The 26,359-nt window shown below is 37.4% G+C and overlaps 1 protein-coding gene across 1 annotated transcript in view; it reads right to left on the bottom strand.

The window, feature by feature from the left end:
• The window catches only part of TTN (titin), a 238,152-nt gene that overhangs the window by 69,942 nt on the left and 141,851 nt on the right, over positions 1-26,359 (bottom strand). Inside the window, exons 187-237 of the mRNA XM_059476507.1 lie at positions 26,057-26,320; positions 25,413-25,552; positions 25,160-25,286; positions 24,781-25,047; positions 24,423-24,689; positions 23,693-23,959; positions 23,467-23,606; positions 22,405-22,531; positions 21,510-21,652; positions 19,462-19,585; positions 18,356-18,622; positions 18,103-18,200; positions 17,803-17,971; positions 17,435-17,701; positions 17,028-17,294; positions 16,661-16,939; positions 16,161-16,569; positions 15,932-16,056; positions 15,570-15,836; positions 14,648-14,917; positions 14,150-14,452; positions 13,732-14,034; positions 13,176-13,363; positions 12,978-13,092; positions 12,361-12,645; positions 11,924-12,075; positions 11,647-11,794; positions 11,362-11,539; positions 11,144-11,265; positions 10,758-11,045; positions 10,368-10,664; positions 10,065-10,251; positions 9,407-9,522; positions 9,013-9,312; positions 8,470-8,769; positions 8,270-8,375; positions 7,162-7,358; positions 6,770-7,075; positions 6,387-6,665; positions 5,667-5,966; positions 5,263-5,565; positions 4,797-5,168; positions 4,397-4,699; positions 3,634-3,933; positions 3,233-3,529; positions 2,849-3,133; positions 2,471-2,764; positions 1,770-2,069; positions 1,359-1,667; positions 1,076-1,266; positions 158-587 (exon numbers count right to left, since the gene is read on the bottom strand). Coding sequence (XP_059332490.1) covers positions 158-587; positions 1,076-1,266; positions 1,359-1,667; positions 1,770-2,069; positions 2,471-2,764; positions 2,849-3,133; positions 3,233-3,529; positions 3,634-3,933; positions 4,397-4,699; positions 4,797-5,168; positions 5,263-5,565; positions 5,667-5,966; positions 6,387-6,665; positions 6,770-7,075; positions 7,162-7,358; positions 8,270-8,375; positions 8,470-8,769; positions 9,013-9,312; positions 9,407-9,522; positions 10,065-10,251; positions 10,368-10,664; positions 10,758-11,045; positions 11,144-11,265; positions 11,362-11,539; positions 11,647-11,794; positions 11,924-12,075; positions 12,361-12,645; positions 12,978-13,092; positions 13,176-13,363; positions 13,732-14,034; positions 14,150-14,452; positions 14,648-14,917; positions 15,570-15,836; positions 15,932-16,056; positions 16,161-16,569; positions 16,661-16,939; positions 17,028-17,294; positions 17,435-17,701; positions 17,803-17,971; positions 18,103-18,200; positions 18,356-18,622; positions 19,462-19,585; positions 21,510-21,652; positions 22,405-22,531; positions 23,467-23,606; positions 23,693-23,959; positions 24,423-24,689; positions 24,781-25,047; positions 25,160-25,286; positions 25,413-25,552; positions 26,057-26,320 — 12,138 coding nt within the window. The remainder of the gene's footprint in view (positions 1-157; positions 588-1,075; positions 1,267-1,358; positions 1,668-1,769; positions 2,070-2,470; positions 2,765-2,848; positions 3,134-3,232; positions 3,530-3,633; positions 3,934-4,396; positions 4,700-4,796; positions 5,169-5,262; positions 5,566-5,666; positions 5,967-6,386; positions 6,666-6,769; positions 7,076-7,161; positions 7,359-8,269; positions 8,376-8,469; positions 8,770-9,012; positions 9,313-9,406; positions 9,523-10,064; positions 10,252-10,367; positions 10,665-10,757; positions 11,046-11,143; positions 11,266-11,361; positions 11,540-11,646; positions 11,795-11,923; positions 12,076-12,360; positions 12,646-12,977; positions 13,093-13,175; positions 13,364-13,731; positions 14,035-14,149; positions 14,453-14,647; positions 14,918-15,569; positions 15,837-15,931; positions 16,057-16,160; positions 16,570-16,660; positions 16,940-17,027; positions 17,295-17,434; positions 17,702-17,802; positions 17,972-18,102; positions 18,201-18,355; positions 18,623-19,461; positions 19,586-21,509; positions 21,653-22,404; positions 22,532-23,466; positions 23,607-23,692; positions 23,960-24,422; positions 24,690-24,780; positions 25,048-25,159; positions 25,287-25,412; positions 25,553-26,056; positions 26,321-26,359) is intronic.

The following is a 26,359-nucleotide window of genomic DNA, read 5'->3' as shown; positions in this document are numbered from 1 at the left end:
AGGTTTAATGCAAACAAAACCTTTGATTAATGTTAGTACATTAATACTTTATTATTAATTATTTTCAATAATAAATTAAAAAAGTAATAGTAACAACACATTATTTGTTCTGCTGTGATACAGTCCTCTAACACAGTCATACAAATAATATACTCACATATAGGATCTGCTGCCAAAGCTGGATCTGATGGTTCACTGGGAGGGCCAATTCCAGCAAGATTTTCAGCCATAACTCTAAACTGGTATTCAACACCTTCAGCCAAACGAAGCACATTGTGCTCCAGACCTTTTACTGACGGTTTTGTTACTGGAGCCCTGTTGACACGTGCCCAGTAGACACCTCCCACCTCTCTCTTCTCCAACCAATAGCCAGTTATTGGGCTGCCACCATTGTCCAAAGGAGGCTCCCACGTCACCAGCATAGATGATCTGGTGCGATCCAAAATTTTTGGCTTTCCAGGAGGTCCAGGAAGACCATAGGGATCCTTAATGACAACTTTTTCTGAGAGGCATTCATCACTTATTCCATATTTGTTCACAGCGCGGACCCTAAATTGGTATTTTTCATTTGTTGAAAGATTCCATACCTGAAAAAGAGGATTTAAATCAATACTTGGCTACTTTCAGAATCAACTTATTTGGATTTAAGCAGAATTATTCACTTTAAATTCTATCTTGCAATCTGATTGATGTACCTATATTTATGTACTACACAGTTCTATGTGATGTCCTAAGAATACTCCTATTTCATGTCCATAGGACTGAACATAAATAAAAATGTCATTAAGTTTGTTCTTGCAGTTGGTAAAAAAAATGAATAATTCTGGAAAATGGAAAGGAAGATGTTTTCTCTCTAGCTCAACTGAGGTTAAGTAGCAAAAATGAACAATTTCTTTCGTTTTGTCACGCGAGGGATAACACAGATACATGGATGGGAAACATTCATCCAGTAAGTCTGGAGTCTAAATGGAGCATGAGCACAGGCACCTATGCAAGTAGCAGTTTCCATTAAATATGTAATACTGTTATTTTTTATGCATAATATAGTATGTAATAAAGATATTTTGTAAATTACCCCAAATCTTCTCTCAACGGCGCCTTTAGAGACTTCTTCCCACTCCGATTTCTTCTTACTAGCATCACGTTTTTCAATAATGTAATGGGTAATTTCACTACCACCATTATCAAGAGGTGCATCCCACGTTAAATAGCATGATTCTGCTTTAATATCAGAAACAGCAAGATTTCTTGGTGGAGAAGGACGATCTGTATGAAAGCAATAGAGGCATGGAACTAAGTTAAAAAGAAGGCAAAGGCATTTTATTAGCTGTCATTTTATTAAAATGTTGCATCCTTACCATACACTTCGACATGCACATTGCGGAATGCAGTGCCAAGACGATTGGTAGCTCTCACAGTGTAAGTGCCTTTATCACTCCTCGCTGCTGCAGGAAGGATGAGTTCTGTTTTTGCCTCAGTTCTAGATACTTCTTCCTTGGTTATCTTAAGTGCATCAGATGTTTGGTCAATTAAAACTTCATTCTTGTCCCATTCAATCTTTGGCATTGGCAGGCCTGTTACATCAGCAGGAATGTTAACTGGCTCTCCTGCCTTGACTTTGATAGTATCTCCTCTCACAGCCAAACGCAATGTAACAGTTGGAGGCACTGAAATGAGGAAAGTGACAGAGTGAAGATGGAGATGAAACAGAGAAAGTGCCTTGAAGTGTTCTAAAGATATTTATACGGATTTCTTTAAAGTTGATATACCTTCATCATCTTGTATAACTACATTGAGGGGCAGTGATGGCTCGCTTTCTCCAATCTCATTGACAGCTTTCACACGAAACTCATACATATGAAGTTCATCGAGTTTTTCAACAAGAAGAGATGTTTTAGGACAGAGCCTTGCATTAACTCTTTCATAATCTTTTGAATCATGTCTCCTCTTCTCTACAATATATCCTAAGATGGGACTACCACCATCACTGCGTGGAGGCTTCCAGTCAAGTGTAATGGATGACTTCGTCCTCTCTGTGTACATGAACCTCTCAGGTGCTGTAGGAGGACCTATTAATACAGATAAATTACAATAAGAAAAAATTAAAATACCAGAGAATTTTAAATAATAAGAATGCAGTGGCTCTGGCCTTTTAAAACCTTAGTTTTTACATGCAAAGAATCTGAGTATGATTATGGCTTGTATAAAGTTTTGCATGTATGTGGAGAAAAAAGTAATAAGTAGTGTCTCAGTAGGCACCAGTATTTTGCTATGTAAAGAACTACACTAGCTTCAGAGAACTGATTCAGAAACTTGACTGAAGTAATGAAGCAAAGGTAGATGCCTATCCATGTAGTTGGAAAAAACCCACACTTTCTGTATAGAGGGAAAGACAAAAATATTGTCTAATTAATCTGACATTAATTTTTTTTTTTTCTTTTTAAAAACCCAGCAAAATTAGTCATCTTACCTAATGGATCAACTGCAAGAATGGGTCCTATTTCCACAGCTGGACCAGTACCAAATTTGTTCTTGGCACTAACACGGAATTTATATTCTTGGCCTTCAATTAGACCTGTAATATCACATTTAGATCTATCAGTGTCTACAGCTAGTCTCCATGTATGCATTTTGGCATCCTTCCTTTCAACAATGAAGCCTATGATTTCACTGCCACCATCATCTTCAGGATCAGACCAGTTAAGCAAACACATCTTTCTGTTTGTGACCACTGGCTTTAGGTCAAGGACTGGTCCAGGAACATCTGAAAAACAAAATCAAACAAGTAAGGTAAAGCCTATACTGACAAAATAAAAGCTTATTTAATTTGAGAAAATATTTTTCTTACCAAATACTTCTACTCTGGTTCCTGCTGATTTTGTACCACTGCTATTGGTAGCAGTAATTACATATCTTCCATGGTCTTTTCTCAATGCACTCTTAATGGTTAACTCAGATTTTGTGCCAACATTTTCAATAACAACTCGATCTTTGTCTAATTCCCCCTCGTCTATAGCCCATGTAATGGTGGGAGCAGGACGCCCTGTCACAGTAGCAGGAATTTTAATAGTCTGTCCAGCCATGACCTGAATGCCTGCTTTCACAGAAACATCCAGCTCAACAGTGGGAGGCTCTGTGGAAGAAAGAGAAACAGTTCATTAGTTGCAGGGAGGGATTCAAACCCACCTTTTAAGCGTCTGGACATATCTTAAAAACAATATGATCGCAATACCTTTAGGCTCTGCAACTGTTGCGGGTTCAGTTTCCCCAGGTGGTCCTTCTCCAGCCGCGTTGAGTGCAGTAACACGGAGCTTATAGTCTGCACCTTCCCTCACCTCTCCAACAGTAAACTGCAGGACCTTAATGGGCTTTGCTGTGCAGCGTGACCACTCGTTTACACCCATCAGTTGTTTGTACACATGGTAACCAGTGATATCTCCACCACCATTATACACAGGAGGTTGCCATTCTAGCTCAATGGAAGTTGCACTTGTGTCAGCAATCCTTGGAATCGGGGGACCAGGTGGCACTATAAATAAATAAATACACAAACAAATAAGTGTAAATAAAAGTTAAAGGCTATGAATCCTATCTTGTCATCTGTCTGCTATTAGCTTCTGCTAGTCCACTTACTTATTGGGTCTTGTGCAGTTTTTGGATCTGATGGTGGACTAAATTTACCAGGGCCAGCTGCATTTTCAGCACACACTCTGAAGATGTAAGTTAAACCTTCCAACAGTCCTTCAACTCTTAGTTCCAGAGCATTCACAAGGTTCCTGTTGACCCGAGCCCAATGAGTACTATTGATCTCACGTTTTTCAATCCAGTATCCTATGATAGGGCTGCCATTATCTTTTGGTTCATTCCACTTCACCAGCATACTGTTGCTGGTTACATCTTCCACATCAGGCTTATTAGGTGCATCTGGTGGAGCTGAAAAACAAAAAGGTGGTTTTGCCGTCATTGCTGTCTCTTCAGAGCTTACTCAAAGCTAAGAGAGCCCTATGATATAAGAAATTACTAATTTTAATTAATAGCTTTTCTGCTCTCTTAGAACCTTTGATTTCTAAAGGTGATCAGTAAGAAATTTGCAATGGTTCTCTATTTTGGTAAGAATACTAGTCTATGAAGCACAAAGAATGTCAGTATTCAGATGTTAAGTGTTTTAAGGGTAAAGCTTTATGACAGTGATCATCATTCTTATGTGAATACTATTGAAATTAGAGTATTTTTGATAGTTCTCTGTATTTCAATGGTTTAAAATGTGCAATAATTAACACATAGCTCATGTTTCTTCTGGGAAACATCTACATAGATAAAGACGAGTATTCCAACAGTCTGTTAGAGTTTCACACCTTGTTTTCTGAAAAGATTGTTTTTCAAAATTAAAACTTACAGAAAGGATCTTTAGCTGTCATTGGTTTTGAAACACATGGTGGTCCTGCTCCAACTCTATTTTCAGCAAATACACGGAATAGATACTCTTTTCCTTCAATCAGTTTTGTTACATGGAATTTGCAATGCCTGAGTGTTGAACTGACAGTGACCCAGCCCATTTCAGCTTTTGTATTGTCTTTCTTTTCCAGCACATAGTTTAGGATTTCACTTCCACCATCATCAAGGGGAGGCTCCCACTTGCAAAGGACAGAATTTTTCCTCAAATCTTCAAATACAAAGTTGACTGGTGGCCCAGGTGTATCTGTTAGTAAACCAAGAAAAATTATGAGTACTCAACTTGTGCACTTCTTACCTAATACTCTGAACAACTAGATGTTTTGAGGACATTCTTTACATACCCAACACATTGACTTCACAGGAGGCTTTTGCAACTCCATGATCATTTTCTACTTTAATTGTAAATGTGCCGTGGTCTGCTCTAATGGAGTCACGAACTGATAGTATGGACTCTCCTTCCTTGTGGTTATCAACACTCATACGTTCTGGCAGTGAAAGCTGGAAAGGTTTCTCTTCTTCAGCTTCACCCTTCTTCTTTTTAGGTATTGTTACTCTCTTTTTGATATCCTCTGGTCTGACAACTTCATCATTCCTCAGCCAGGTAATAGATGGATAGGGTGACCCTGAAATATGTGCCTCAAGTATGATCTCATCACCTCTCTTCACCTCAAGGCCAGACTGTAGGTTTGCAGCAAGGAAGACTTTTGGAGCCTCTGTAATAACAAAAAATGAAAAATGAAGTAGAATCTTTCAATATGTCTGAGGATATATGGCAATTAATACAAATGATCTAATGAAAATTCATACCAATAGGATCCACAGCTTTCACAAAAGGAGTAATCCGAGAAGGCTCACTGATGCCAGCAGCGTTCTCAGCACGTGCACGGAACTGATACTCCTTTCCTTCCTCAAGGCCTTTCACCGTGTAAGTTAGCAAGGGTACCAGATAGTCATTGCATCTCTCCCACCTCTCTTTGCCCTTAGCAAGCTTCTCTATTATATAGCCCATAATCTTGCTTCCCCCATCAAACAGGGGTGGTTTCCATGTAAGAGTTACTGATTTTGATGTTGGATTATGGACTTCAAGATCGACAGGCGGATCTGGGGGCTCTGTGAAAGAGATCAAAATAGGGATCATATGAGAAAAGAGAGCATGAAGATTTTACTTAAAATTCAATTTTTTGGATTATTTAATAGAAAGAAAAACTTACGTTTCGGGTCTTCTGCAATGATTGGGTTTCTTAGTTCAAGATAATCACCCCCTCCAATCTTATTGACAGCTTTAACACGGAAGTAATATTCACAGTTTGGTATAAGATCTTTGACTTGCCATGAAAGCTTATTTTCACCAGACATGACTGGGATGTATGTTTTACGACCAGCTTCCCTGCGTTCCAGAACGTAATGCAAAATAGGAGTACCACCATCAAAGTCTGGAGGCTCCCAGGATACCTTGCAAGAATTCTTAGTTACTTCGCTTGCCTTGATGTCTTTACACTGTCCAGGTGGACCTGTTTTAAATAAGAATGAAACAATTAATTAATTAAATAGATGAGAAGGTGTATTCTTATAAATATGAAATTATATTTCATTGCTTTGCTTTGCAGAAAGCAAAGAACACAAATGTGGACTACAAAGCATCTACATGAATTTCTGCTCCTGAAGATGAAATATAGTCCAAATTCTTAAATAATTTTTATATTTATATGCTAACTTTTCAAAATAACTGGGCTTTGAGCAGCCACTGAATAGTTCGAGCAACTTGAGGTACAGTGTTTTTTCAGGGGACCTCATAACATCAATCTACATGTGTCTGAGTGGAAGTGATTTCTCTGCCTGGCAGAAACCGTATCTTTATAGCCCTGTCTTCTGTCAGCTGCAGGGCCCAAGTGAAGATGAGCATATTTCTCAGAATGGAAGAACATAGTTACCTATGACTTTGACATTGACTGAGCCAGTTGTTGATGCCAGCTTGTTCTCCAGTGTGATAGTATAAACACCAGCATCAGCATGAACACTGTCTATCACTTCAAGCAATGCAGAGGTGTAGTCACTCTTCATTGTTGTTCTGTCACCAGCTTTCAACTCCTTGCCATCTTTGTGCCATGTTATAGTTGGGGATGGAACAGCTCTGAAGGGTATAGGGATACTTAGCTTCTGTCCTTTAACAACAACAATGTCCCGAGTTTGCAGATCAATGGTTGGATTACCTGTAAAGGAAAGCATAATGTTATCAGAAAGTTGCCAAACATAATTCTGTTTTTCAGTTATGCAGATCTGACAAAAAAAAAAGAAAAAAAGAATTAATTCTTACAGTCTGGGTCCTTGGCAACAACTTTTTCTGAGATGTCTGATGGCTCACTGGCTCCAACAGCATTGACAGCTCTGACTCTCAGCACATATTCTTTGTCTGGAACAACTCCCTCGTCCACTTTACATTTTAGATCTTTAATTGGACGAGAATTGATTCGCATCCATTTTTCTGTTCCTGCTTCACACATCTCAACATTGTATCCAATAATAGGACTTCCACCATTCTTCTCAGGAGGTTTCCAAGCAATGCAAATGTGCTTTCGGCCTGCATCTGTGACATGTAAATCCTGAGGAGGTGAAGGAGGGCCTGCAGAAATGGAAAAGTAAGGTGTGATTTTCCTCCCAGAACAGTACACTGCTTCTAGAATTCATATACTGTATTATTCTACTTACTTGTTGGATCTTCAATATGAACGAGGTCAGTTGGTTCACTGGGATGACCACATCCGGCTTCATTTTCTGCACGGACCTGGAACTGTACATCTGTTCCTTCAATGACATCTGTCACTCTGAAATTGCAATCTGGACCAGCTGTCTTCCCAGCTTTTACCCAGCGAGTAGCCAGCTTTTCTTTCTTTTCAATAACATATCTGAAGAGATCGAAGAAAAATACTATGAGGCACTTGAAATAAGAACACTTCAGACTTCTTCAAGAAAATAGAATAAAAGAGATCAGACTATTTAAGACAGTGGAAAAGTAAAGAGAATAATGGATAATAGATTCAATTAACTTTTCTTCACACTTTAGCCACCTAGACCTAGTGGGTCTCAGCTCCTAATAGGGCTGACAACACTGAAAGACCCAGGTTTGACTGTCAATTCTTGAAATTTGTTCTGTGTTTTAGAACTGAAATGAACTGTTTTCTCAGGTTGTAGAGAGCTGCAGAGGCAAATGAACCTCCAAGTTATACTTGTATCTTTGCTAGTTTGGATGTCAGTGGTCAATCCATTGAGAATATTTGAAGATACTATTACTTGGCTGTCAAAATTCTGCTTAGGACAGGCTATGGCAAAGTAATGCAAATTGAATGACTTCCATTTCTTCAGGCAGATCTCTGTAGTTGTTTGTTGGTTTAAGATGTGCTTTTTGTGACTGGGAAGGAGGAAAACAGTTTGTTTGAAAAGTGTTATAAAGAAAAAAAAGATCTGAAAAGACTCATTTTAGCTGAGTGTATACAGCTGGAATGACAAACAAAGGCAGAAGAAAAATACAAGCATACTATGTGCTATTTTTTTTTCACAGCTACTAATTATTATATGCTGTTTTGAGGATGTTGACTCATATTCACTGTTCAGGCACATTAGGAATTTTATTTGCATAATTACTACATTTTAAAATGAAGCCCTTTATTGCTTTGACCACATGGCTTCTCTTAAATCCATCCACATATTTTTAATATAAAATGTTTCAATGTAAAATTTAAATATTTTGAGAGAAAGATCTTCACTTGTTAAAAGATGTTTATCTACAGAAGCCTACAAAAACTTAAAATGACCTTACCTTTGAATTGGTCTGCCACCATCATTCTTAGGTGGTTCCCATTTCAAATCAACATGGCCTTTTTTCACTTCAACTATTGTAAGGGCATATGGAGGCCCAGGGGTTGCTAAGGTAAAAAAATAAAAAAAGGCACACATTAGAAGACTTTGAATTCATGACATGTGAGCTACTGATCACTCAGTAAGCAAATCAAAACTTACTGAAAGTATCTTTAGCAAGCACTGAGTCTTCAATTTCACAGTAGTCACTCTGTCCAATGGCATTTTCAGCAGCCACACGGAACACATAGAGTGAGCCTTCAGTCAGTGGGCTTACTGTGTACTTGGTGTCCTTCACTGTCGTATCAACTGTCTGCCAGCCCTTCCGCCTTACATCTCTTTTCTCAACAATATAGTTGGTAATTGGGGAACCCCCATCCTTTTCTGGTACTGTCCATTTAAGATCTGCTGTATTTTTAGTAATATTAATAACTTCAAGCCATCGGGGTGGTGAAGGAGGATCTGCAAAATAGCAAAAGAAAAAGTAAACCAGAATGTTGCAATTCCCACAAAATATCTTGGAAGACAGGGAATACACCAAAACTATTAAAACTTTGTATTTCGTGAACTGAAGCAAGGGAGATTTTAGTATTTCATAAGCCTTCCAAGAGTTCATTTAGTACCTACAAAGACAGACAGACATGGGGCTTTTAAAAAGTCAGACACTGTATTTACAGTAGCAGCACGTTCTGAAACAGTACTCACAGAGCCTCTCCTTGCACAGCACAGGGTCACTGGGCTCACTGGGCTCACTCTCGCCAGCCTTGTTCACAGCTCTCACACGGAATGAATATTCTTGTTTCTCCATAAGATCTTTGAGGAAGTGTTCAGTTGTTGGAACTCCTTCAGCCACTCTCACCCATTCGTCTGTTCCAGTCTTTAACAGCTCAATGACGTAAGATTCAATTTTTGCCCCTCCATCATGTTCGGGCTTTGTCCAGTTCAGGGTAAGGAATGTCTTGCCAATATCTTTCACAGTTGGCTTTCCAGGAGGCCATGGTGGATCTAGACAAGAGTCCAGTATTAATTATGTCATTGATAACAATTTTTTAAATGTTATTGTTGCTAAATTAAACCATTAAAAATGTGTTTATTGTACCGATTGGATCTTTCACTAAGATTGGCTCTGTTTCCCGGCTTGGTTTTCCAGGTCCTGCAAGATTCTCTGCCAACACACGGAACTTATACTTCTTCTTATTTGTAAGACCTTTAACTCTGGAAATAAAAATTAAATTTGATTAAACCAAACCTAGGCATTAATTAATTTCTAAAACATCATTCTCTCCACTATTTATACCACAGATAACTTGGAAAATCTGAAAATACCCAAATTACAGCTAATGATGTCAACAAATTGTCAACACTAAAATGGTGCACCATGACAGAAATGAATGTTTTGAGAACCATCTTGGATTTTTGCATGTTCCGTGGTTTTTAGTTAATGAGAGTATCAGGAGTAAAAAAATCTAAGGATTTTGGTAAATTGATACTTGGGATGCCATTTTAGAATGTCTTATGGAATTATTAAGCACAGGAGTTATTGAGCATAACATGTAAAAGAAAAACAAGATGAATAATTCTTCTGCAAAGATACCCCTCATTACAACTAATTTAAAAAGTAATCCACCAGGGGTAGTTGGATCAAAACTTATGGAAACTAGGAAAAAATAAAAACAAAGTAAAACTTATTTTAAAAGCTACTGTTAAATTTTTATGTCTCTGTGATCAATTTCACCCTTAAGTGACTATAGTCTTACTTGAATGTTGTATCTTTCACTGGCATTTTGTTGCATTTTATCCATTTATCCTGCTCCGGATCATATCTTTCAACCCAGTAGCCAGTTATGGGGCTGCCACCATCTTCATCTGGTTCATTCCATGTTAAAGTGACTGAATCTTTAGTGACCTCTATGGGCTTGAGACCTGTTGGAGGGCCTGGCGGATCTGTATAAATTAATTTTAAAAAAAACAAACAAAAACCAAAACCATCAGTCAGAGTTTTTTTTTTTTCCTTCCTGTTAAAATAGTGTAATAATTTATCGTTAATTTAATTAACTAACCAAATGAATATTTGGCAATGATGGGGCTACACTGTGCTGGCTCCCCAACACCATACATGTTTTCAGCACTGACTCGAAACACATATTCTTTATGAGGAGTTAAATTGGTAGCTCTGAATTTTGTATCTTTAATAGTTGATGACAACTTGTCCCATATTTCGCTGTCTGTAGCTCTTTTCTCAAGGACGTAGTTGGTAATTTTAGAACCCCCATCATCTCGTGGAGGATTCCAGGTTAGAAGGCAGGATTCGTTTGTGATTTCTGTTACATCAAATGCAGCTGGTGGACCAGGTTTATCTGTAGAGGACAAGACGTGAACGTTAATTTTCTGCTTGAATACCTTGGTACATTACTAATGATTTGTATAAATAACATAAAGTACATGCATACCAAGAACATTAACTTCAACAACAGCAGTAGCCCGTCCACTGGAATTTACAGCTTCTATGATATAGGTTCCACTGTCACTCCTCTTGCTGTCTGTAATAGTGACTGTAGAATGATTAGGCTGGCTTTCAATGGTGATTCTATTGTCAGGTCTCAGAATTTTGTCAGCCTTGGTCCAAGTAACCTGGGGCTCAGGCTTTCCAGTTACTTTAGCTGGCAGCTCAATTTTAGTTCCAGCTTTCACAGTAAGTCCAGCAAGAAGCTTCACATCTAAGAAAATTTCTGGAGCCTCTGATTTGGGAGAGAATGAAAATGTTGTTAGAGAAACAGTATTTCAGAGACTGGTAAAAATAAAGCAGCTATAGCAATTTAGCAAGTGAAGTTGTTACCTTTTGCATCAATGGCCTGAATATCATCAGTTGGCTTACTTGGCCTACTTGCTCCCATTCTGTTCAAAGCCTTAACACGATAAGCATACCACTCTCCTTCCTGGAGCTTTGTTACTTCCATTCTGTAAAAAAAAACCCAAAAAAAATTTAAAACATTTAGAATGGTGATGATGGCACAATTAGTTAAGAGGATTTATCTACTGCGTCGATTTACTTACTTTGTTTCAATAACAGGCTCCCCACATATCTCCCACTTGTCTGTGCCACGTTGGGATTTTTCTACCAGATAACCCTTAATGCGTGCACCACCATCATATTTGGGAGGCTCCCATGTTAGGAAGATTCCTTTTGATGTTGGATTTCTCCATTTAACATTTTCTGGTGGGTCAGGTACCGCTAGTAAAAATTAAAAACATACGGGATCTTAGAAACCAGTCTAAGGAAGATATATTATTTTTATATTTTACTTTTAAGAAAATCAGAAGAATTTCAAATATGCTTACTTGCTGGTACTGACATATTTACAGGTTCATCAATATATGCAGGCTCTCCAGGGCCACATTTATTGCATGCAAAAACTCTAAATAAATATTCTTTCCCTTGGACGAGGTCAGGTACAGTGAATTCTTGGTCAACAATATGATCCATAACCTAAAGAGAAGAAGGGTTCCAATGTGTTTTAAAATTCATTTCCAAAGAGTGATTACAAAAATAAGACAAAAAACTCAGTAGTACATGTGAAAATAATATAGAAATTCAAGTGAGAAAGAATGAACTTACTTTGCTCCACGTTTTCCGGCTTACTTCACGTTTTTCAATTATATAGCCAGTGACTGGACTTCCACCATCATCTTCTGGAGGTTCCCATGCGAGCTGCACTGTACTCTTGAGTACTTCTAAAACATTGAGCTCTCTCGGTGCACTTGGACAAGCTAGAAGTCACAGAAATTGTATTATTTTGTAATTGGTGTTTGATGGATGATGTCTATGTAATGTATCTACAGGAAGACTTAGTCTTGTTAAGTCATTCCTCTTTAAACAGCAAAGTTACATATTGAAAACTAGAAAAGAGGGTTTTTTGAGGAGGGATTTTTAGTTTTTAGTTATATTTTAATATACCTGGTTGGATGGTGTAAGATTATACATTATTAACCTAATTAGATTTTAACAAGACAAATGCGGAATGTTACTGCTAAAATACATACATGTCCACTTACCAATGACATTAACATTAATTTCTCCTGTAACAGATGACACAGGGTTTTCTAATGTCAAGAAATAAAGTCCCTTGTCTGGGCGCTCACTCGGAGTAATTACAAGTTCTGCAAAGGAGGCAGTGGTCTTCATTTTTACACGATCACCTTCTTCTAAGACTTGGTCACCAAAATACCATGTGGCAGTTGGCACAGGGTAGCCAGTGATTGGAACATGGATTTTGATTGGCTCTGGTACAATAACTTCCAGCCCATCCTTAAATGCACTTAGGTCCATTGTAGGTTCAACTGAAAAAAAACGGAAAGAGGATTCAATAAATTATCATGAGATGTTTCTTTTTTAGGGATCTTCTCTGCCTTTGTTTCCTTCTGTTACCTCTCACTTTCCACAAAGGTACGTCAGGAGACAAAAGGTTATGCCTTGCTCCTCAGGCAACCTAACAGGCCTCTATCTCATAGTGCAGATAATTATCTGCAAAATTTTTAACAGAGGAAAAATAGCTCATCTCAAACACCTAAGGTGTACCAGTTATCTGGTGAAAAATACACATATTACCCACAAGATTTTAATTGTGTGCCTTATCTGATTAATTGATTAAACAAAACGGCATGTGGCTTACCAAAAGCATCATCTGCAGTTAATGGCCCAATAGCCTCTGCTGGGTCAGACACACCAGCTGCATTTTCTGCTGAGACTCTGTAGTAATAACTGGATCCTTGTTTCAATCCAGTTACCTAAAAACACACAAACAATCATTTACTACCTCATATTAAAAATTATCTGCACATTTTACCTGTTGATGAAGAGAACATTGTACCTTAAAAGTAAGAGCAGGTACTAGTTTTGGGTTACAACGAATCCACTTGTCTGTTCCTTCCTCTTGCCTTTCAATAATATAGCCTAAGATTGGACTTCCTCCATCTTCGAGAGGGGGTTCCCATGTGAGCTGAACTGATGACTTAGTTTGATCTGAATGCTCAAGGTTAATGGGAGGACTTGGTCTCTCTGGAAAAAAAAAAATTGAAATAAATAGATTTATGCAGCTGATAAAGTAACATGGTTCTGCAAATTAGGTGTTTCTATCCTACAGTACAGTTTTTAAAGCCCTTGCATAGCTTTTTCTGAACTGATTCTTTTAAATTGAGGTTGCATCCTAACTTCAGAGAAAAAAATATCTGCAGTTCTTACAAAACCAAGTGGTAGCAAGGTATTCCTGCTATGTTGGAAGGACAAAGGTAGGGAATAGGGAAAATATAACTGTACACAGTATTTGCAGCACACATGTTTGTCAGTTGAACTTTCCTGCACATATGGCATCCAAAATGCTCCTGTCTCATAATGTGATCATAATCATACATACTTTGCATACTCACCAATTGGATCCATGATTTTTACTGCACGTGTAGCAGGACTTGGTTTGCCAACTCCAACCATGTTTTGAGCTCTTACTCTGAAGAAGTACTCTTCATTTTCCACAACATCAGTCAGGACAGCTGACAGTTCATCAGCTCCTGTGGTCATAGTTGGCTCCCATCTGATGGTAGCTCTGTTACGCAGTTCAATAACGTAGCCAGTAATCGGGGATCCTCCATCATCCTCAGGTGGTTCCCAGCTAAGTGTGGCTCCAAACCTGTTCACATCAATAACTTCTACATTTTGAGGAGGACCAGGAACATCTGCATTTTATTTTAGAAGGAAAAAGAAGACATGTAGGTTTTTCCTATTGTTAGAATTTGTACTGCTTTTTCTACACAACCATCAAACACTGAGTTTTTTGTGACTTCTGCTCACCAAATTTGCTCTTAGCTTCCACAGGTGTGTCTGTTTCCACTGGCTCACCAGTGCCCACTCTGTTGCGTGCACTGACACGGAAGAGGTACTCAACTCCCCCTTTCTGAAGTCCAGTAACAGTGTATTCACAATTTTCAGCACGATCTGTGGCCACAATCCAAGTCTTACGCTTGATATCGCGTCTTTCAACGACGTAGCCTATGATTTTACTTCCACCATCACTTTCTGGTTCTTGCCACGCGAGACCAACTTCACCATCATAGGTTTCAGTGACTTCCAAGTTTCTCACTGGACCTGGAACATCTATTAAAGATATGACAATACTTCAGGGCATTGCATCGATTTTCTTCCCTCTGGCTAGAGAAGAGGAGTTTGAGGGGAGACCTCAATATGATCTACAGCTTTCCCATGAGGGGAAGCAGAGGGTTTCTCCCTCAATAAAGGCTTTTTACTCTGTGGAATAATGGTAAGCAAGGTTTTAATAATATGAGTACTTACCAATGACCTCTACATTGATGAATGCTTCTGCCTGGCCATGTTTGTTTCGAAGCACAATCCTGTACCTTCCCTTATCTGATTTCTTTGCTTCATAAATTTTGAAGGTAGTGCAGTCAGTTGTTGTATCAACAGTTGTTGTGGGCAGACTTTCTCCCGCTTTAAACCATTCAGCTTCTGCTCTTGGGTAGGCATCATATGGGACAGTCATAGTTAAAGGTTTCCCAACATCAACCACAAGGTTTTGATCACCAGTCTTGATTTTAGGTGCAGCTAAGAAAGATGAATGTGAAATGTTCAGTACTTGCATACATATGTGTACAAAAATTGATATACTTGTGCAGTCAGCAAAGAAGCTAACACAGAAAAGTAAAAGGAGCTAACACAGAAAAGTAAAAGGAGTGTAAACTCTAAGGAAATCCTTCATATACTCGTAGAACAACTCCAGACAAAGAAATACAGGCTGGTTGGAATGTACTCTGTCCTCCTGTAAAATCAGGAAAGAAGGAGTTGCTTTTTGAGAACTAATTTAACTATTCTGTAAAATAGACAAATTAGGAATTAGATGTCTAATATGACTTAAATGAGTAGGTCAAATAATTTAAATTGTTTTTATTGACTTAATTAAAAGCTTAAAGTTCCTTTAATCTTAAATCTTGCTCTTTGGCAAATACACATTGAAAAGCGGTGGGTTTTCCTCAACAGCTGGATCAGCATTGTACAACAAAAAAGGTTTGTTGCTTAAATTCATATTCACATAGTTTAATAGACTTGTTAAGCAATCCTCAAATAGTTTAACACTTTTCTCAGGCTGACTGTGTATTCATTTTAGTTCAACTCCTTGAAAGAGCAAGAATCAATTTAGTTAGAAACTAAGTTCACGAATCGAAGATTTTATAAAAGGAGCACAAAACAAGCAACTTACCAGCTAATTCAAGTTTAGCTCTAGCTTCCTTGTCTTTGGCGATAAATCTGTATTCCCCTTGGTCACGGGGCTTTATGTCACACACCTGCAGCCTGTGGACCTTTCCTTCACTCATCATCTGATGTTTGTCACCTTGGATGATAATCATGTTGTTTCTCAACCACTTGACCTCCACACCATCTTTATTCAATTCAGCCATGAAGATGACATCTGCACCAGGAGCTTCATAAATATCTTGTGGTGGTCGAATAATCTCAACAGGGATTTCTGAAATAAATGTTGATTCATTCAGTATTATTTTTAAATTGTTTCTACTATTATCAAATAATGTTGAAATAAATCCCATCCAATTTTACACATACCTTCAACAAAAAGTCTTGCCCTAGATCTCCTGTCATCCACTCCACAGGAATATTCACACTCATCATCTAGTCTACAGTCTTTTATGATTAACCTGTGCAGATTTCCATCCTTTTCAAATTGGTATCTTTATGGAGGAGAAAAAAAGGCAGTATTTTAGTTTCCAGACAAAGCAATAAAGTAAAAAAAAGCATGTTTAGCAGATTCAGAAGCATAATAAAATGTACATACTTTTTGCCTTCTTTGATTTCTCTTCCATTTCTGTACCATTTTACACTGACTTTCTCTTTTGAAAGCTGGCATGTAAAGACAGCATCATCAAATTCAGTGACAGTCTGGTCCTGAAGATGTTCAGTGAAGTCTGCTGGTGCTTCTGTGATGAGAAGCTCTGCAACTGATTTGTCTTGTCCAGCAGTAACAGTGTATTCGCCTTCATCTACAAACCCACAGTCTTTAATGATCAATGAGTGCTTGAATTTGTCAATTTTGTACAAAACGCGCCTGTCAAATGTGATCTCCTCTCCATTCTTTGTCCATTTGAGAGTTGCATTAAGGCGATTGACTTTGCACCAGAATGTGACAGTTTTCTTTTCCATGGTCTCAATGTCTTCAAGGGGCTCAACAATTCTGAGATCCTCCTCTGTTATGAAAAAAAAGCAAACATTTTTACAACCTCATATAAAATGGAATGTAAATGATGAAACAATTTTAATGTAGTGCAAGTTATTTACCTAATACTTTTAAGGCAGCAGAGCTTTTAACGTGTTCACCTCTCTGGTTTGTCAGTGAAATGGTGTAGGTAGCTTCATCTTTCAACTCTGCATCTCTGATTCTCAGAGTGTAGACTACACCCTTCTGAACAATAATGTACTTTGCACTATCAAATATTGCCTCATCATTTTTGTACCACTTCTCTTTGGCACCTTCTTTATTGACTTCACAGTTGAAGATAATTTCTTGACACTCAGTAACTTCTTGGTCCTTAAGAGGAGTTATAATCTTGAGTTTTTCTGAAATTGAGAAGACAGAAGAAATAGGACATCATGTAGTATAAAGAAAGCAACAAAACAACCTACACATTGATGAATTAAAACTTACCAATCACTGCTAAGTGTGCTGTAGCTTTAGCTTCACCAACCATGACAGTATACATTCCTGTATCTCCTAGAACAGATTCTTTAACCACAAGTGTTCTCTTTTTGCCATCTGAAATGATGTCATACTTATCACCAGGCTCCAGGACTGTGTCACCCCTTAGCCACTGTACTGTAATGGCTTCTTTGGATACTGAACAGACAAATTCAGCTTTTTCTCCTTCAAGCACCTCAAGGTTTTGTGGTCTGGTAAGAAATTCTGCTGCAAGTTCTGAAAAAAAACATTTTTGTAGATATATATATATAATTTTTTACTTGTGGATGCAATAAACCAAGTTGTATATTATTACTGATTTTCAAATGTTTTAATTTTTTTTCCAGGATACAAGCCCACCAAAGAAGTACTCTTACCGTGTACAGTAAGTTTTCCTGTTGTACTAGAGCTTGGGAGCTTGCAAGTATATTTGGCAGCATCTTCAGGATGAGCATTATGTATAACAAGAATTCTCTTTCTACCATCAGAAATGTGTTCAAATCTACCACCATCAGGCACCTCTTCGTCTCCTTTAAGCCAAGTAACTTCAGCATTAGGCTTCGAAACTTCACAGATCAATTTTACAGTGTCATTTTCATTTACTTCAAGATCAGGAAGATTTTTTGTGAAAACAGCCTCTTCCTCTGCAAAAAGAATTTCAAAAGATGATTAAAGCCAGCCATAAAAAAACCCCACTCTCTCATCTTTATTGTTCACATATTAGATTCTAAAACACTGTGTTTACCTATCACTGTAAGTAGGCCAGACGTTCGAGCTGTTTTTGCTTCACAGGAATATTCAGCTTCATCATCAAAGACACATTTATTGATGACAAGAATGTGTTCTGCACCTTTGGAAATTATGTCATACTTTTTGCCTTTTCTAATTTCCATGCCATCCTTAAACCACTTCACCTGTTCCAGAACAAATTAACATGGCTTAAACACACTCATCATAGATTTCAGTGTGTTCTTCTATAGCAATATATCAAAGTTTTCCCCTCTAGGTGAAGGAGTTACTGAGATTAAAAAGTGTCACTACAGACCTTGACATTTGGACGAGAAATTTCACATTCAAACCGAGCAGATTCTTTTTCTTTAACCTCAAGGTCAGTCAGGGGTTTCAGGAAGTCGACACGAATAGCTGAAAGAGAATAGAAAATTTTTAAAATTTTAGTAGAGGGAAGTTATGCTAGAGAAGTAAAAAATTGCCAACATTGATACTACTGCCTGTCATAAACACTTGTACATTGCCTTTACAGCACCCAGACATTTTGTAGAAAACTGTGAATTACTCACGCTCCACATTGAGGAAACATGATGTCTTGAAGTCCTTAGCATCACAGGCATATGTTTTTGCATCGTCCAGTGTGCAGCCACGGATGATGAGTTTTCTGACTCTGCCTTCAGAAATGATATCATACTTCTTTGATTTGTGAATTTCTTCGCCATTTTTGAACCATTTAACTTTTGCATTTTCCCTGGAGACTTCACATTCCAGTACTGCAGTGGCTTCCTCTTCAACAGTCTGGTCCTCAAGTGGTTTAGTAAATTCAACTGGGGGTTCTAAATGAAACAGATACATTTTTGGTAGAGAAGATCTAAACTACAGGCAGTCTTCTGCTTGTATAGAACTATCCTATGCTGTTTATTAATTTTCCTTGACAAAAAGTCTCTATTGAAGGTTTCTTAAAACATTTTTTATTTTTAATACACAGACATTTTCTGTTAATTCAGGTTAATTTCCTCATTTTCAGCCTACTGTAAGATAAGAGCAGATGATATCCTTGTCCATGGGGTTTTTAATTAAAAATCATCACAAAGCCTTGCAACTCAATTTCTTTAGCTGAACCATACCCATGTAATCTAAACTTATACTGCAAGCTTAGAGAATGCTTAGGGTTTTTTTTCAGTTTTTCCTTGAATTACTGGATCAGTGCATGCAGTTCTTTTCCTTCTGAAACATAACACAGCCTGCAAGCAGCACAAGTGAGTGTACAGCCAATGTTATCTTGTCCCTTGACTGATGGAGCAGGTATACTCTGACAGGTTTCTGGATATTCAAAAGAACAGAAAAAGCCACTGGGAGGTAGGTATGGTATTTGTGGGTCCTCTTGAGGCCAATTGAATGTTCAAGACTGCAGCAAAGCCCTGGCAGTCCTAATGAGCGGGTTTATCTCCCAGATTTGACCCATTTCCAGTGTTTTCCCTTGTTCAGCTCTTCTGTGAAGAGATTTTATGTAGGTTGGTTTTTTAATCAGGGGAGTTATCTACCAGTTGAATATTGTATGTATGATACCACTCTTTGATAAAATAATGTATATTTATCAAAGTTTCCTATTCCAGGATGAATCAGGAATGGGACACTAATGTTGATTATGGTTTAACTAAAATGACTGACTTACCTTTCACAAAAAGATTTGCTTGAGTTCTGAAATCTTTTGCTGTCAGTGATACCTCTCCTGCATCTGTTAACTTGACGTCTCTGAGAATAAGTGTGTGAACTCTCCCTTCAGCACGAGTCACAACCTTACAAAATACATAAAAACCCCACTGTGAACATCTACAACAAGTATTTAAGAAATATTTCATGAAATAGAACACTATATATGATTTGTGGAGTTCAGTTGTCCACTTTCATGTGAAATTTTGACAACTTCCTTTTGTATATACTAAATATAACTCAATCCTCAAAATTTTGAGGATTTTGGGACTGACTTGAGATGATGTCTATTTTGAACAGGGATTAATAAATACAAAAAATAAGCAAATTTATGGGAAAGGTTGGCATTACTACTGGCTACATGTAAAGGAAAAACTTTTTCAACTACAAAGATGTTTGGCACCCCCCACATACACTTCTCTGGAAATGCCAATTTGTCTATTTTTTATTAAAATTTGGTAAAAATTTCTGCCTAAAATACTAGTTTCTGTGATTAACTATTGCAGAAACTACTTTGCAATCACAGTAAACAAAAAAATCACTTCAATGAATAAAGGTTATAAATGTTCAGCTGAATGCCAGCCACAGAGGTAATAAAATCATTTGAATTAGCAAACAGCTAAAATGAAACTTGTAAAATTAGATTGATTTTTAAAGACAGTTGTAAATGTATTTCAAGAGGCTATTTTGAATGGGTAGAAAGTGATACATTGAGTAAATATATGGTTTACTCTCAATTTCATCCCGATAAAGTTTCAACTGTTCAAGTGACACTTTTGACTATATATGTAAACTACATGAAATCTGATTTTTTTAAATGTAGTTAAAATGATAGCTCAGACAGAAAAGACCAAAATAATGTTCCATTATATAGACTTATACCAAACATATAATATTTTTCTTGCCAGGCAGTTATAACTATCAATCCACTGCATTGATCAATAGCTTTTCACATTTTTATTCTGAAACTCAAAAGTAATTATCTTGATTTATTTCATGATTCATCTGCTGAGTTTCAACTTTGTTTATCTGTCCTTAAATAGGGTCCTTTGTCATAATGATCTGTTTTGATATTGCTACATTATTTTTTTAAATTAATATTTATTTATGCAAATTTCTTAAAGCTCAGAAAGATCTAGCAAAACCTTAAAAAATATGTTAAAAATTGTATCTAAAAGAAATAGCAATCTGTACCAAAGTACTATTAGCAGCATTATTACAGGTTCTGAAACTTCATTAGATCATGCAATGCCTTTAAAGTTTACTTTGTCTTAAGTTTTCAACTTTTATTTGAATTTGCATTACATTTTTAGGCCTAGTATGCAAAAAAGAAGTCTTGCAACCAGTAATATCTATTTCAATTTCTTAATCTATTATTTTATGTTTCTTTATTTATTTCCCCTATCATTAACTTTAAATGCTAAATTGACTGCATTCCAGGCTGCTCAGATCTCAGAGTTAAGAGCCAGCACTTGATGAAGGGTTAAAAATAGCTAGTGAGAAGTGCTTGACAAGCAAATCTGCCCAGAGAGTTATCTGGCGAGCCAGAACAAATGCCTGAAATGGAATTTGAATCCTCTTAATCCCCTTATATGTTGAATTGGACTGCAACTCAGCATTCAGGAGAAAAAAAGGCTTTTCCTGATAGCACCTTTCAAAATCTTCTCACTGTAACCATAGGTAACCTGAGCAAAAATTATTCAGTATCCTTGTGGCTGCGTCTCCAACAGAATCAGGTACAAAATCACTGTCGTAATGATTGATATTTTGGAACCTTTGTTTCCCTTTGTATGATAAATAATTGTAGCATTCCAGAATACTGGAATTTCTGGGAAAAACTGTTGTATCTGATTTAAGGACAATTTAGCATTTGAGACAGCAGTACTAAAATACTGCTGTGCCTTAGTACTTCAGCTGGGAGAGAATAAATAAGAAACAAAGCAGGGGAAGAGACTTGAAAGACAAGAAGGAGGAGGAAACATGAGAAAAAGTAAAGTTTAGGTTTTTTACCTGATCACTGGGCTCCAGTTTCTTTCCTTTCAGGAACCATTCTACTGGGATTCCCTCATAAGAGAGTTCGCAATCGAAGGTTGCTGATTCCCCAGCTGTCACTGTTACATCCTTGAGGGGTCTCAGCAAGCCAATTACTCGAGCTTGGTAAGGAGAAGACATAATTTTTAGATTAGTCACTTCTACCCAAGAGAGAGCTGCTGCCCTTACGTACTAATCTCCATGGTGGCTTCCCTCAAGAGAGCCAGACATCGCAATGCTGCTCTTTAAATTCCCTAAATAGAAGAGGCCACCCTGGGTTCTTAGGGGAGGGCTGGTCACCTACAATTTCCTATTTGCAGAGCGTGTTTCTTTAAATTGAACAAGGTCAGCAGGAAAGTTGCTCTGCATCTGTCTCCTTGCCAAGCCTTGCATGCCTGTTGCTAGATAAGGCATGTGTTTCCAAAATAGCGAGGGCTAGGATTGGAGTAGGAAACAAGTGGTCTTCAACTGTGTAGTCTGTCCCTGTCCATCAAGCTCTTAACCCTATCCCCAGATGTCACTGTTATCCTATCCTTTCCAGCTAACGTGACACTTTGATGCAGCACAGCCTTTGCTTGCAATATTTGATTTCATAACAGCATATATGATGCCAGACCATCAAGCAACCTTCAAGGCCATCTCCTTAATTTTATTTTTCCTATGTGAATAAATTATATGTAAGGTTAAAAACACATAGGATATTCCTTAACAAAAAAATTAAGACAACCTGAGTAGCTAATCCCTTAGTTGCTGTTATGGAAAGGATTGCTGTGGATTCAATACAGTATAGAGATTTGCCACCCATTCCAAAGAGGCAGTGAGTACCATGTTTTCACTTAATTAATCAATTAATTACAGTTTAAAAGACACTCACGTTTCACTCGAAGGTGAGCACCAGACTTGGCATTTGCTGCTTGAAAATCTACTCCACCAGCTTGATCTAAGCGTACATTGTACAGTGTAAGGAAGTGCTTTTTTCCTTCCTCCTTGATTTCACATTCCTGCAAAAACAGAATTGAAATAGTTTTTTCTTTTTAGTATCTTTTTTGTACTACTCACCAAAAGAGCCCCTCCTCCTTATACCATGAATCTGTTTTCTTCTACTCCATTCACGACTCTTGGGCCCATGTGAAATATACCCTATAAACACTCATTCATAGGTCTTTCCTTTCAAACTCTCCTCTTCATACAGTTGGAAAGAAAGGGGAAGAGGCAACATTTCTGTGCTGACTGAGTAGCCAATATAGTAATATATATGTAAACCAGTCAGAGACCTAGGTCCCCCACGGGAGCTAGAAATTGCTAAGCTTGTGCTGTGATCTTTCTTGAGAAAACCTTTCATTCTTTAATTCAGACAGTGATTTTCATGACACTTTCAATCTTTCTGTATTATTCACATTTATGCCATTACATAGAAGCCAGATTATTTCCAACTGTGATTGTATTTTTTCTTTATTTTCCAGATCTTTCCAACAAGGAGTTTATAATATTTGATTAAGCTCTATACCATTTTATGCCAACTTTAGCTGTCAGAGAAATGCCAAAGAGTTTGGAAACGTGATCTACATCTATTTAAACCAAATACAACTCAAAACCAACAAGAAAAAACATGAAATTTGATGTTTGCATTTTTAAATGCCATTGTGTTTAAGTGAATTCCTCAAGGTCTTTGCACTTTGGATACATGATTGTTAGGTATTGCTAGCAACACAGAATGTACCATTTTATGTAAAAAACATTTATTATTTAGCTATTTTGGATTACATTTGTACTACATTTAAAACATTATTAATTAAAAAACCCACTATTTTTAATGTAGTGACTCGTCCTGAAAGCAGGAAATCAAATTTAGTTTCTGCAGTCACCTTCCCTCATACTCCACTTCCCTGGAAAGTGTTGAGACACACATAAAAAATATAATGAAATATTTACTTACAGCTGATTCAGTCAGAGGTTCTCCTTTTAGCTTCCAATTGCCATGGACACCTTCCTCAGAGATTTCAATATCAAAACGGGCAGTCTCTGTCTCAATCACCTCCACACTGTATAGCGGTCGCACAATCTCAATATCCCGGTCTGGAGAAGAAAAACACAATTGACTCCCTCAGTTTCTAGCAGATCCCAAAAGACTTCTACAGAGCAGCTCATTAAAATAGCCATACCTTCAATATCGAGTTTAGCAGAGGTTTGGTCAGTACCACAGTCACAAGTGTACTGTCCAATGTCTTTCTTCAAAGCTTTCTTGAGAATAAGGATTCTCTTTTTGCCATCTGCCTTAATAACAACATTCTTTGATGCAGTAATTGGCTTGCCATCCTTCATCCATTTCACTGGGGCATCTGCTTTGCTGATTTCACATTGTAAGATTACTTCATCTTTCTCCACAGCAGTGTAATCCTGCAGCTTCCCAGTGAAATAAGGGTCTCCCTCTGCAAGCAAAAGTTAAGATATATTTCAGTCTGAAGTTTTAGTCTTCTAGAAAGAACAACTAGTTTCTACCATAAAATATATTTCCTGTTTATATCCCACAAGAAGGATTAAATATAGTCCTTTTTCACAGTTCTGTTACAAAAAAGAAAACAATCAACACCTAATAAATTATTCAGGGCATTACTAATATTACTGAAAACTTTCTTTTGATGCTCTAGGAGTTTTAGAGCACTGCTCTAAGTATGTACTTACTAACTTTGCAACTTTGCATAAAATTTTAAAGTTATTGTAATTATCCTTCATAAATAGGTAAATGGAGACCCAAGGAAGAACAGCAAATTGTTAGATTTTCAAAATCATAATTTAGATTTAAGCCAACCCCAAGACCTTCAGATTACTAATTTTTATTAATAAAACTCTTTTGATAATATACATCAGGTAAATTTTTTTGGGTATTCTTACCAAGAACAGTGAGTTTAGCTTCTGAGGATTTGCCCATAGCTTCCACTTTTATCTGAGAAGTATCATCAATAGTAAGATCTTTGATTGTGAGTGTATGGAATTTGCCATCATCTGTCATTGAAACCACTTTGCTGGTATGTAATCGTTGGTCATTCTTGAACCAGACCACAGTGATGTTTTCATGGGAGAGTTCCACAGTGAACTCTGCAGTTTCTCTCTCCTTCTTTGTTACATCCTTGAGAGGAGTGATGAATTTCAGGCGGATGCCTATAACAACACAATGGTTCATAATGTTATCAATAGAAACCATACAAGTATATGATGCAAAACTTTCCTAGAAAGACAAAGTCTAACAAACCTTCAATAATTAGCTTGGCACTTGTTCTTTTATCCTCAGCTTCAAATGTGTATTTTACTTCATCCTCAAAGGCAACAGATTTAATAATCAGAGCATGCTTTGTTCCGTCTGAAATGATTTCAAATCTTTCATCAGGAGTGATCTCTTCTGTTCCTTTCAACCAGCGGAAAGTCTTGGGCTCTCTGGATACCTCACATTCAAACTTAGCTTCATCCTTCTCAAAGACCTTCACATCACTTAGGGGAGTGATGAAGATAAGAGGCAGTTCTGAAATCAAAGAAGAGCTCTTTCAGATCAGTTCATACAGTGCTTTCTGACACTAGATTTGTTCTGATGCCCTGAAATACACATGGAAATGTTGGCCAAGTGCAGACTGTACCTTTCACTTTCAGATTAGCAGCACTTTTAGCATTGGCAGCTTGGAAAGACACTTCTCCAGTCATATCAAGGTTACAGTTATGAAGGACAAGAATATGCTTCTTCCCATCTTCAATGATTTCACATTCCTGGTGATAAAGAAACACACAGCCCACCCCAAATATTAATATTCTAAGAAACCACTAAGAAAACACTATTATTAATAATGTTTTTCTACTGAAAATTATGGTCTAAAAATAAAGAAGAACCCTTACAGGTGAAGGTGTTAGAGTTTCTCCTTTTAGCTTCCATATAGGATGGACATCAGGCTCAGAAATTTCAATTTCAAAGCGTGCTGTTTCACCAACAAATACTTCCACTCCGTACAGTGGGCGCTCCACTTTAATTAAGCGAGCTAAAAATAAACCAGAACAAAAGTTTGCATCTGTTTACTCACAAATTGTATACCATAGAAATTTAATACTGGAAAGCACCTTAAGTCTCTCCTTTTTCTTTCTTTTGGGCATTCAAATGCTACAACCAGTAAATGTTTATCTAAGCTCTTCCTAAAAAGCAGCAAGGGTAGTCTACAACCTCCTTCTATGTTGAAAAATTTAGTTACTTTTGGTAAGAATATTTTTCCTAATAATTTACCCAGATATCTGTTACAGTGAACTAAACAGTTTTTATTTCCTGATGGTAACTGGACACAGAGGGTAACTCTCCCCAGTAATAATCAGATATGTTGTCTCCTGTAATCACTGTTAATAACTTTTAATCTAGATATTTCAGCCATTCATCATAACAGTCTGCTTTGCACAGGTACATTTTTGGTCTTGCTTTCTGGGGAGCGTCTGTCTGTCTACACTGGTTTACAAAGGTTTTGCTGTTTTCCCCTAGTGCAGACATGATTACTTACACTCCACGCTGATATTGGCGCTTGTCTTGTCGGTTCCACAGTCACACTCATAGACACCTTTGTCACTCTCTGCAGCCTTCTTGATCTTCAGGATACGGCGTAAGCCATCCGTTTTTATGGAAATTCTGTTGGAAGCTATTAGTTCTTCACCATCTTTGTACCATTTTACTGGCACATCTTTGCTAAGTTCACACTCCAGAGTAATATCATCTTTCTCTACAGCACTGTAGTCTTGTAATTTCACAGTGAAATATGGATCGGCCTCTACAAAAGCCAGTGGATACGATAAATTAGTTATACAAA

This window comes from Ammospiza nelsoni, chromosome 7, assembly GCF_027579445.1.
Source record: "Ammospiza nelsoni isolate bAmmNel1 chromosome 7, bAmmNel1.pri, whole genome shotgun sequence".
Classification (NCBI taxonomy): Eukaryota; Metazoa; Chordata; class Aves; order Passeriformes; family Passerellidae; genus Ammospiza; species Ammospiza nelsoni.
This window is presented reverse-complemented; position numbering and strand designations above follow the sequence as displayed.